Source organism: Phaethon lepturus, unplaced genomic scaffold, assembly GCF_000687285.1.
Source record: "Phaethon lepturus isolate BGI_N335 unplaced genomic scaffold, ASM68728v1 scaffold35970, whole genome shotgun sequence".
Lineage (NCBI taxonomy): Eukaryota > Metazoa > Chordata > Aves > Phaethontiformes > Phaethontidae > Phaethon > Phaethon lepturus.
The window spans coordinates 1-11,350 of NW_010510464.1; the positions used below are offsets into that span (position 1 = coordinate 1).

Here is an 11,350-nt window from a genome sequence, read left to right on the forward strand (position 1 = left end):
GGCTGGGGCAGGTGGTGCCCGGGCATCCCGGGAGGTGCCCGGATCCGGGACCGTAAAAACAACTCGCCGAGGACCGGGCAGCCTCGATGCAACTGAAAAAGTGAATTTGCATTAAAGACCTGCTTAAACACACGCAGCGTGGGAATAACGGTGCCCGGCCCAGTTGTGCACGGGAGCCTGCCGGCACAGCCGGGGCTGCAGCGTGCTCCCGTGGGCACTTCGTCGTGGAAGGGATCTTCGTTAATGCCTCCCTCGTTCTCCCTGCTCTGGGATCGCTTTATCAGATTTAACAACCCCTGGTACAGGCAAAACTCGGATGTTACCCGAAACTTAAAAGGTGTGGGGAGCTCGCGAGCCTTGCTGCTTCCTTGGCTGCGCTGACATGAAGTGCCTGGATGTGCTGCCTTATGCATTTTAGGTGGACGTGGGATGTAGTCGCAGGGCACGAAGGTGGGAGATGCATCTTTAGATCTTCATAAGTGATCAAAACAAATACGTTTTATTCCTTTCCTCCTTTCTGATTTGCTTGTGCCTCTCGCATCTTCGTTTCCATCCTGCTGGAGAGCCCCATATGCCTGCCTGGGCACTGCCAGTAAATCTGGGCTCCGCTGTGTGCACGGCATCTCCCTGGGAACGGCTGGCTCTGGGCAGAATTACGGCCCTTTTTGACAATTGACAGATGTGAAAACAGACAGTGGTAGGCTGTGGTTACCTCACTCAGTGCCTACAGGTTTTTGGTGGACGGAGGCGATTTATTTATATTCCTGATCAGCTTTATGACAGTTTTTTACCTTGTTTTGGGCCAGAAGCCTTGATTTCCCTGAATAGGCTGCATTTCAATAAACTTGGATGGGGATTTTAGTGAGGTCCACCCTGTCTCTTTGTTCTGGATTTAATTCTAAAAATAACTGTAAAGTTTCTTTCTGTTTTTTAACTAGGTGGAGGCAGGCTTGTGGTTTACATCAGTGTGTTTACCTGTGTTGCTGGGTTTTGGGTTCCAGTGTAATATGCTGCGAGTAATACAGTTTATGTGAAAAATTACCACTTTCCAGTTATAATCAAACAGGGACAATATTTTTATTTTCAGGCTCTGGAGATACAGCCAGAATTTTTCGTTCACATGGCAGCAGCAAACTCTACTCCACCTGGCTCTTTGGATCTAAACCAGCCTGGATTTGCAAAGGAGATCCTGGGAACTAAACTGGAGGTCAAATACCTCTGCTCCGATTGCAAGAATATATTGAGGAGGCCGTTTCAAGCTCAGTGCGGACATCGCTACTGTTCCTATTGTCTGAAGAAAATTATAAGGTAACTTTTGTGTCTTCAGTCTGAAGACAAAATGCTTGAAAAGGTATTTTCAACCAAAAAAGGAGATAAAAGTCTAATTTTCAGGGCCTTCTCAGCAAGGAAGCTGTGTTTAATCATTGAGGTTCAGCATGAGGCCTTCTTTAAGGGGATGTGTAATCTCTGACTTGCTTTTATTGTTCTGGGGGTTGCTTCAAAGTTCCCTTTTCCAGAATGTCCTGGATTGTTTTTGCTGTTCAGGTGGCAATACAGGTGGATCACCCACCTCCTTCAGTTTTCACAGCTACTGAAACAACTTGCTCCTAAAAGTCATTGTATGGTTGTCATGCCGAAACGTGAGAAATTTGAGCACACACTGGCTTCTAGAAAAATTTCCTTGTGTTCTGTCTCACACTTGCCTCTAAGTGAGGGAGGTTGGATAGAGCGGTTAATCAGGAGAAGAAAAAAAATTCAGAATCAGAAATGGGCATCAAAAATACACATGAGCAAAGGCTCAATGTGTTGCTTTAAAAATAAGAAAATGCTTTGATTTTATAAGTTACCAAAAATTATTTTATAGTTAAATCATAAATCGGTCTCTCTTTGTTGCGTTTGACGATTTTTTTTCTGTCTGCTAGTGCTGGACCTCAAAAGTGTGCCAGCTGTATTCAGGAAGGAATATACGAAGAAGGAATTTCTATTTTGGAAACAAGCTCAGTAAGTAAAAATGCATTTTAAAAAATAAAGCAGATCACTGATGTCATTAATACCACTTGTGGTTTTTGTTTAAAACACAAGTTCTAAGAATCCCTTATTGCTAGGAAACATTTTCTTCAGTAGTGAGAGTTATGATTAATGTGGTGGGCTCCCCAGCTTCTAAAATCCAGGTTACGTTAACATAGCAGTGGCCTACTTAAACACTGTAATAATGATTCGTTTGCCATTAGCACACCTCTGAGGATGTAATGTGGCAACTGGCATGGGAGGAGCCTTAATAAAGTCTTAAGAAAGAATTAAGAGACTGTACTAAAACTGGAACCCCTCAGCGATTTTTGTGGTTTGCTTGGTTTTTCCGTTTTAGGCTTTCCCGGACAACGCAGCTCGTCGGGAGGTGGAAAGTCTGCCTGCTGTCTGTATTAACAGTGGCTGCACTTGGAAGGGGACTATTAAAGAATATGAGGTAAAGATCAAAGCAAGGCTTTCGATGGCTGCGTCCTTTTTCTTTCCTCTGTGTTTGGGGAAGGCTCAGGTAGTTTTGTTGTCTGGTGACACTGGCAGTGGTGGTGGGAGCTTTCACCTCCCTGGACTTCACTGTAAGGTGGAGAGATTTCTTGGCTGAGCTAGGTTTGTGTGCCCTGCCGCAGGCACAGGCTGAACTGAAACGTGATTGCAGGCACCAAGCACGTCCCTTCCATGGTGGGAAGCACCCGCCCTGTTTCCAACTCCTTTCTGCTATAAAAGACAAGTGAACTGTCAAGAAACTGTGCTGTACAATGAAATTGTTGTGAAGTTATCTGCATTACATGAATGTAGGTTTTAGACCTGCTTTAGACCCACAAGCTTTGGTGCTCCTCAGGGATGGTTTTGTCATCCCTCTTGGAATGGAAGAACTACCGTGTGGTGGGCTTGAGGTAAGAGGAATAAATTTTATTTTCCTCTAACACTTGCCCTAGGTAAAGATTGTAGCCCTGTGGTTCATGGAGCTTTGGTAGTGATAGTGACTGAGATGTGTGTCAGGAAAAGGTTTAACCTCAGTCTGTCCAGGCTAACATTTGGATTCTCTTTGCAATGCCACTGCAAGGTGTCAGGAAGAAACAACAGCTGTGGATCATGCCTGAGTTTTCTGCCTCGCTTGCTTAGCCTGTTAAGAGAGGTGCTGCTGTGCTTCTGCTTCCTTGTCCTGCTGGCTAGAACCTTCCCCTTTATGCTAGAAGGTCAGCCCAAAAGATGAGGGGATGCAGGGTGCTAAATGGTTCTCCTGTGAAACTCTCATTCATAGATCTGTAAGTGGCTCATGATGTGGATGTGTGGCTGAATAAATGTCAAGTTAAAAGCCTAACACTGATGCAGCGCTGAGAGTTTGGGAGTTGCATTTCAGGGTTGAGTGTGTTTTGCCGAGGTTCCAGGTTCAAGCTGTGCTGTTGGTGCCCTGCAGATTGTTAGACCCATGCTTTAATTTGTGCTGGTGACCAGTGACTATAAGTCCAATGGCCACTGCAGTGTTCAAAATGGTGATTGTAGTAAGTGAGCTCATCTCCATTAGACTAAACTAAATTATATTTGTCAGCAGCTTCCAATACTGTTGATTGGTACTGTGACTGACGAGCTTTACCGAACTTTTTCTTCTGGGTTTAAAAAAAGTCTTAAAGAGTTCCTGCAGAACTTGGCAAAAACCATCAGCTGCCAAAGGTCCTCCCTGTGTGGTCTTAAAACTATTTGAATGCAGGCTTGAGTCCAGACAGAACTTGCAGTAGAAGTTCAAAAGGGCAACGAGCTGTCCTGGGATAAGTCTTGCCTTCTTGCAAGACTGCATGTGTGCGTGGTGCTCTGGGATCAGCACAACCGCTTAAGAGCGTTTGAAATGGTAAGGCTGTGCCTCTTTTTTTTTAATCTCCACCTAATCTTCAAAAGGTCCCATTAGGTGCTTTGCTAAAACAGAGTATGTTTTGTAGAGGTGCGGCTTCAGAGTGCTTGGGCTGCAGGTCTGCAGCGCTGATCTCGACTGTCACAGGTTTTGTTAGTCTTGGGGCAGTCTTGGGCAATGGAAGGGGAGTGGGGATTTTGAGCAGTGCTGGTTGGTTTGCCTCAGGGTTGAGCTTGCCCCTCCTGCCTACCACAGGTGGCATTCAGTCTAATGGGGGTATGTTGTTTTGTGTCCTCTTGGGAAAAGCTGATTCCTTCCTGGGAACTGGTGGGAGGAGGCAAGGTCTGGCTTGTGTTATCCGTCCTCGCAGCTGCCTGCCAAAGAGCTGTGGCATTTAATCAGGCCTGGCTGTCCTCATGCGGTCGGAGCTTAGGAGATGGTATGTGTGGCTGAGAAGAGCTGATGAAAGGAGGCATCAAACGTGTTAGTCCAGAGTCTCTTGGTACCGTGGATTAATGTTAAATCCTGCCTTACAGGTAGGCTTGTTAGTTTAGTGCCACTGAGTAGAGTTTGCCTTGTGCAGTACAGTTGCATCTGTAGCCAGTAATGTGTGTAACGTCCTGCAGTAGCTCAGCACTCCCACTGTGGAAAGTCCCTCGCTGTGCTATTTCCGACAGGACATGGAAAGTCCCTAAGAGTGAATTCATTGTTTGCTAATTTAAAAATTGTGTGTTCGTATTGAGAGAGACTTACTCAGCTGCTATCCACTTACAAATCAAGAGACACCGTCACTTCTGGTTTGCTAATGTTACCAGGGCATGAACAAGGAAAAAAATGTTCTACAGCTGAAAGGCTCTAGCACCAAAAAAAAAAAAAAAAAAAAGAATAACATTGATTTCAGTTTTGCTTTCTGTTCAGGCAGACCGAAGTTGAGGTCTTAAAGGGACATACAAAACTGAAAGAGTGCAGTCTGCTTCATGACTTGCACTTCTGCTTAAAGCTATATGAAGCATCTGAAATTGTTTACGTGCTTAGAACATGTCTGAGTTTATAAATGCATTTTTCTGAATTTGTAAATAGTGTAAATATTTAGTGGCATTTGGATAAAGCAGTTTGTGGTGGGGCTGCAGGGTTTTTCCTTTTAATCAGTAACGTTTTTTCATGTATAGGTTTCCTGATGAGTCTACTTGAATGTACATACAGAACAACAGGCTGTGGGCAGGAGCCTTTAGGTTCAGGTGGAAAGTCTGAGGAGGGTTGCAGAAACTAAAACCTGTTAGAGCAAAAGGAAAGACCAAGACATGCTCTGTGATATCCAGGTAGTCTGTGGTTTCTGGAGCGTTTCTTTTCTTGCCTTGCAGTATCTCCAATTGCTTATGTCTGTCTTCTGTTTGATCAACATGTCTTCAGTTCTCATATACCTTTTATTTATGCTTTTCATACTGCCAGCTCACATTCTTTGCCCCTCACCAGGATTGGGATGGGGAGAGGGGGCTGCAGAGGGGTGTTCACATGGTCAGACTTGGCATTTCCAGTTGTTACCCAGACAGAAGTTTTAACTATGCCCCATTCATCTCAGGAGATATAAAATTGAGACATAAGGAAATAAATTGGCCAAGCTTTGGAAGAAGAACTGTTTTAAACTTAATCCTGACAGCATTATTTAAACTAAGTTGTGAGTGGAGGGTTTCTGGGAAAACAGATGAGCTCAGCTAATGACGATGGGTGACTGTCATTTGTGGTGATAACCTGTCCTAATCCAAACTGGAGGGGATGTGTTTTCCTTGTAGTTTGTTGTCACCTTGATTTTGAAGAATTCACTTTAACTGAAGCCTGGAAGGCTGTGGAAGGTGCAAAACTCATAACTTAAGTGACAGTATTCCAAAGCCCATGGTATTGGAGAGTATGTCTGCATCCCCTTCTGGGCTATGTGGCTTCCTGGGGCCCAGAGGACAAGGTGAACACTTCTTGCCCAGTGTTCCTACTGGGAGATGCTGGAGAAGCCCTGACACACCTAGTGTAGAGAAAACTGCCACCTCTTCAAAAACGCTCCTGGGCGGCCTGAGCGGATCTCAGGGGTCTCCTGCTTGGTGATGCTTCACCACTACTACCATGCCCTGATTGTTTTAGATGGTGATTTTCAGCTTAGGTGAAAACTTCAGCTTCAGGCTTTTACACATTGTTTAGAACAGGGCTGCTGATCTTTGAAGCTACTTCACTTGGCTCCTGTTGCCTCCAAAGTGTGCTTCTGAGTGTTTTATAGTGGTGGTGTCGGCATGAGAATACAGCATTTTAAGTGCTGTGACAAGCACACTTGGTGATACTGTAGCAGGGTGACCAGCTTTCCTTTTAAAATCAGGTACAGTATTTATTGTCTTTTTCTGAAGGTTTTGGCTCCAAATTAGGATATGGTGTTGAAGTGCAGTTTGCAGACAGCTCCAGTCTGATCAGCAGTTTGCCCCAGGACCAGATCCCTTTCTTGTGAGAGGATCCCTGACTTGCACAGCTGACCAAAAGCACCTCCTGTTTTGGAAAAAGGGATCTGATACACCTTTACTTTCCAGACCTGGAGCTGAGGTCCCCAAACAAAACCCTTACAGTCCCTGAGATAGAGTTTATGTAGCTGGCTGCCCAGACACGAGGCAGTTTCCCGTCCAAGCCCGTGCTGGGAGGTAAGCCACGGGGAGTGCCGGAGAACGCGTGTGGGAGGGGGTTGGAAAGCCCCAGCTGTAAAGGGTCTGCTCTTAGCGTCTGAAAACAGCTCGGCCTCCTTGTGGTGGCCCATCTAATTAACAGTTTTGGTATCTGCCCCTAGGGAAATGAAAAGCTCTAAGTTGCAAGCTTTGAAGCTGAGGCAAGCACTGTGTGTCCCTTCTAAGTGGTGATGAAACCCCTCAGCATGAACACAACTTTGGGAGTTGTGGGTCAGCACTTTATGCCCAGGGAGGTGTTCCTAGGGCTCCAGGTGTCTGGCAGGAGCCAAAGCCACAATCACACACACCTCCTTGGGCAATTCCAACTCTTTGGACAGCCTAGAGGAGTCGGATTTGAAATCAAGCCACTCACCCCAGGCTCGACTTCTCCAGCACGTGAAAGATGCCTGTTCCCAGTTGTAATATTTGTCTCATCTCACCTTTCCAGGGCGCCAGGGTTTTTCTCAGCCTCATGCTCTAACAGCCCTTCTGTTCACAGCCTGCACCTCCGTGCTGCCTGTGAGGCAAAGGAGTCAGTCCTGCCCCTGCCCACCATCTGCAGCTTTCAGAGCTTGACAGGCATCAGCACCACCCTTTCTAATGTGAAGGTCAGGCAGACCCTGAGAGGCTTCAGCCTGAGGCTGTCCCTTTTGATCCGAGTGATGAAGGTGAAGCTTTTCGTGATGGTGAAAGTACTGCTGGAAGAGAGGGGCATCTCTCCAGATGGACCTGGTGGGCATGGGCAGCGCTTTCAGTGTGCTTAAAGCACAGCCAACAGCACTGCAGCATCTCCTGCAGCTAACCACAGCAATCGGGTGTCACAAATAACTATCAGAGGTGAATTCAGATCAGTGCCTGGCATCGTTAGTGTGATGGCATCATTGGAGTCCACTCCCCAGTGGTGGGTTGTTCTCGAGCAGTGACCTCATTTGATGTGAACAGCACATCTTGGGCATTTTTCACATAACTATGGCTGTGGCTGTTAATTGTAGCCTAGAAGACCTGTGGAGTTAACTCTGATCAGACATTCCCAATTGCTTTGAACCTCCCTTATGTGTCAAACAACTGTTTATGGGGGTCTGACGCCGTAGTTTTTAATTTCCTTGTCAAGTAGATTCAGTCTTTTTGTTTTGCAATGCAGTTGGCCCATCTGAGGTGAGGGATAGTGGTGCATGGGCTTCAACTGGCTGTGGGGCTAGGTCAGGTTTAGGCTTGGGCTTATCTAAAATGCTCTGGGGTCCAGCCCTGCTCCATTTCAGACTAGAGTCTGTCTAGCAAAATCATTCCTCTGGGATAACGGAGGGATTTGGAGAAAGCATCCTGGAGTGTCCCACAGCTCACGTAGTTCAAAGCAAACAGGGAAAGGCAAGAGTCTGTTAGCAGATGTTAGAACACCCGTTGCTGCTTTCAAATGTTTCTTGTGCCTTCAGCCTTCTTCAAAACCTGCTACTGTTTCCACATCCTTACTCAATGCAGGAAACATTGCCTCTATGAATAAACCCCAAATCAAATGTCTCTCTAATCATCCCTAAAAGCTGATGAACAAAACCAGAGAAAGCTGAAAGCAAAAGTTGTTCTGCTGGTTCTGAAAACAGGCATGAACAAGGCCCCTGGGAAGCCCTGACATCTCTTCTGCTAATTGTCCTCAACTCAGATGGTGTTGGACAGCTGAATAAAGGCAGTGTCGGTTTCCCATGCCATTGCTGCCATATGCTTGCCCATTAAAGCCACAAGCAGTTACTGATGGGAACTTAATCTTTGTTTTTGGCACTTTCTTTGAGGTTTAATTATTTGTGATGCCAAGTGAACTTCCTTGGATCTCTGTCACCAGTGTGTCCCAGCAAAGGCAGCAGTTTGTGTCTGGCACCAGCTGATGTGATGGTCTCAGAAAGTTCCCGTTCCTGGTTGGCACTGTGAATTACAGACTGGGTTCCTGTTTTCTAGCCCTGCGTTGCTGGGCTCCATGCAATAGCACAAGGACCATGTGTGTGGTAGCCCAGCCCACCTGTGTGGGGAAAGCTTCGAGCAGGCCTGGCTTAAAACCAGCCTTAGAACTCCCCTGACAAGGAGGAGACGCAGCACAGAAGGGCATGGTGGCTTCTGAGGAGCAGGACATCCTAAAGTGCCTGTGTTTTGTGACACATTCCCCTCTTGGAGGCTCTGGAGCCCCTGGAGACCTGGCAGAGGTGCACGAAGCAACTCATGCTTCTTGGCGCAAGGGATTTGGGTTCCCTCGAAACCTAGGCAAAAAGCCTTCCTCTTTTACACTGGAGACCCATTTTCAGTGTCTTTTCTACAATTCTGTGGGCCCACCCTTTTTCTTCTAGCCAGGCTAAGATGCCAAAGGAGCCGTGTGCGGGACACGGCAGCGTTGGGGCTGGAGAGTGCCAAAGCCCTGACAGTGCTCCGGTGAACCCTGTGCCGCTTCAGCTGCCTTTCCTCTGCCGTCCTGTTAATTTTCCTTCCTTTTGGTGCTCTCTTCCTGCTGCCAAGCCCGTCAGCTTTCTTTATGCTTATGATCACTGTTGCCATGGTTGGAGGGGACTGATGGACTAACTTTCAAAGGTCAACCTGGAGGAGACTGTTTGCAGCAGAGCTGCGTGTGCAGCTCGCACCGAGCCGGTTCTGTTGCACCTCATGTCTCTGCCAACCCTGCCCTTTGCGGTAACTTTCCCGCAGGGTTCTGGCAGAGGCATCTCGCAGCAGCTGTTTCCAAGGCTGCTTTTCTCAGCTGCCTGCCTTGTCCCTTAGCTGGAGGGAGAGCATTTTGTCATGCGGATGGATTTCCCAACGCAAGACCTCCATAAAAACGGGCTTGCGTTGATATGGCAGGTTGTGAGCGGGGCAGCTGGGGAGCAGGTGCACTTCCTGCTCTGACACCGTGATATGGGGAGAATAATTTTCAGCATCAGCCTCTTCCATAGTTCATAGTTTTGGAGGCAAAGCAGCGATCGGATTAAACTGCGGTTTCCCTTTTGTCTTACTTACACAGGTCCAGCAGAGCAGCTCATCCTGGCATTCCTTAGGAAACGATCACTGCGTCCTCCAGGGATCAGCTGCTGTTATTAAAACCCGCTTTTTCCCTGTGTGAGCCTGTGCTTTTCTGCGCGGCTGCACTGAAATGTGCTGCCCCAGCTGTCGCAGAGCTGCCATGAAGGGAACTGCCTGTTCCTGCTGGATGAGTGCTAGGGGTGTAGCGGGATGATCCCGCGGAATGGGAAGGAGCCCCACTCTGAGCAGGAGTGCCCTGAGAGACACCTCCACTGCAAATACTGCAAATCACTTTTCTGCTTTCCTGATACTGAGGTAGGAGGGTTAGGGCTTGCGCACAGGCAGCTCTGTTCACCGGCAGGCCTCCCGGCAAGGGGAGGAGGGCTCGCCGCTGTCGTTGCAGCCCATTGGCGCTGCCCTGGAGAGTCCTCCAGCAGGTGCTGGAGGACTGAGCGGCCATGGTGGTAACGCACGAGCGCTTGTGCCCTGAGGTAGTGCTCACAGGCTGCCTTGCTCTGTCCGAAGGCGGCGATAGCGTCTGATTTTCTAGTCTCCCAGGCGGGCTCCCAGAGAATCGCCTGTTCTGGTGGCGGTGTGTGATGTGCAGGCTGCTGCTGGGTTGTCTCGCTGTTTATTTTTAGGGAACGAAATTGATGTGTGGATCAATTGGCAAGTTAGGTTCTGAGTGGGAAGAGCGCGAAGTTGCTGTGCAGACTGTTAACTCTGCCCAGTTTGGTTTTCCCACCCCTGCTGTTGAATGCTGCAGGCTGGTTTGTGCCTCGGAGCCCAGCTGGTGGGTGAGAAGTCCATGCCAAGATAACCAGAGGGGAGCCCTGAAGGTTTAAGTCTGACCGTTGTCCTCCAGCTCCACTTTAATTCTTCTGTTGCTGTCCCCTCTCTCTGACCCCCACCTGGCTTGACTTCCACAACTCTGGGAGAGTGCTCTCACCTAGCCCCATTCACAGTAATGGTTTTCCAAAGCTGCCTGAAATGATCATGGCAAATGCCTGAATGTCAGAGATGCTCATCCCTCCTGCAGAAGCTCATGGATGTGCACTTGGGAAAGGTGTAAACAGGAGGATTGCCCCAGTCCTGGGGGAATGGAGTGTGACAGATCACGCCTGAATGCCAACCCCTGCTCGTTGGCTCCTGGGTGGGGTGGATTTCTTTCAGTGGTGATACCATCTGTCTCTGTTTAGACACCCACCTTCCCCCGTGCGGAGGGGGAAGGAGCAGGGGATTCCAGAAGAGCCTGAAACTGTTTATACAAGAATGTTTTAGAGGTTTGGATGTGTGCTGGTTAAAGCTAATGCTTCTGGGGTGTCTTAATATACATATGGACCAGTTGCACTTTCAGCTTAGCTGTGCAGGGCTGGTTTCACTTCTCATGCTGCGAACTGGGCACACTTTGCAGGGCTGCCTGCGCATTGGGTGTTATATCGTGGTAGAGCATGGAGTTGGGATGGAAGATAAATGCTGGGAGGTGGGGAGTGTAGAGGGGGTGGTAGCTTCACACCTAGCACATTGGCACAGGAGAGTAAGTTTTAAATACTCCCTTTTTAAATAGTTGCCTCTGCAGTGAAGTTTCCTTCCTCCAGCCAGACTGTCTGTTCTTATGCCAGCGTTTTGTGGGTCGTGGGGAAGATGCTATCTGATGTTTCTAGAATATGAGAGCAGTAGGTGGGTAGAAGAAAGGGTTTAGTCCCTCTGAGCGAGGGGGATGAAGGAAGGCGCTCTGCCTCCACTGCTGCCTCTGCAGGCAGCGGTGTCCGTGCAGGCAGCACTGCCCAGCTGAACC

General features: G+C 48.0%; 1 protein-coding gene across 1 annotated transcript in view; it reads left to right on the plus strand.

The window, feature by feature from the left end:
* Window positions 1-1,120: 1,120 nt before the first annotated feature.
* The window catches only part of TRAF2 (TNF receptor-associated factor 2), a 19,718-nt gene continuing 9,488 nt past the window's right edge, over window positions 1,121-11,350 (plus strand). The window contains 4 exon segments of the mRNA XM_010297122.1: window positions 1,121-1,308; window positions 1,923-2,001; window positions 2,366-2,464; window positions 9,706-9,867. Of these exon segments, the coding sequence (XP_010295424.1) occupies window positions 1,121-1,308; window positions 1,923-2,001; window positions 2,366-2,464; window positions 9,706-9,867 (528 nt within the window).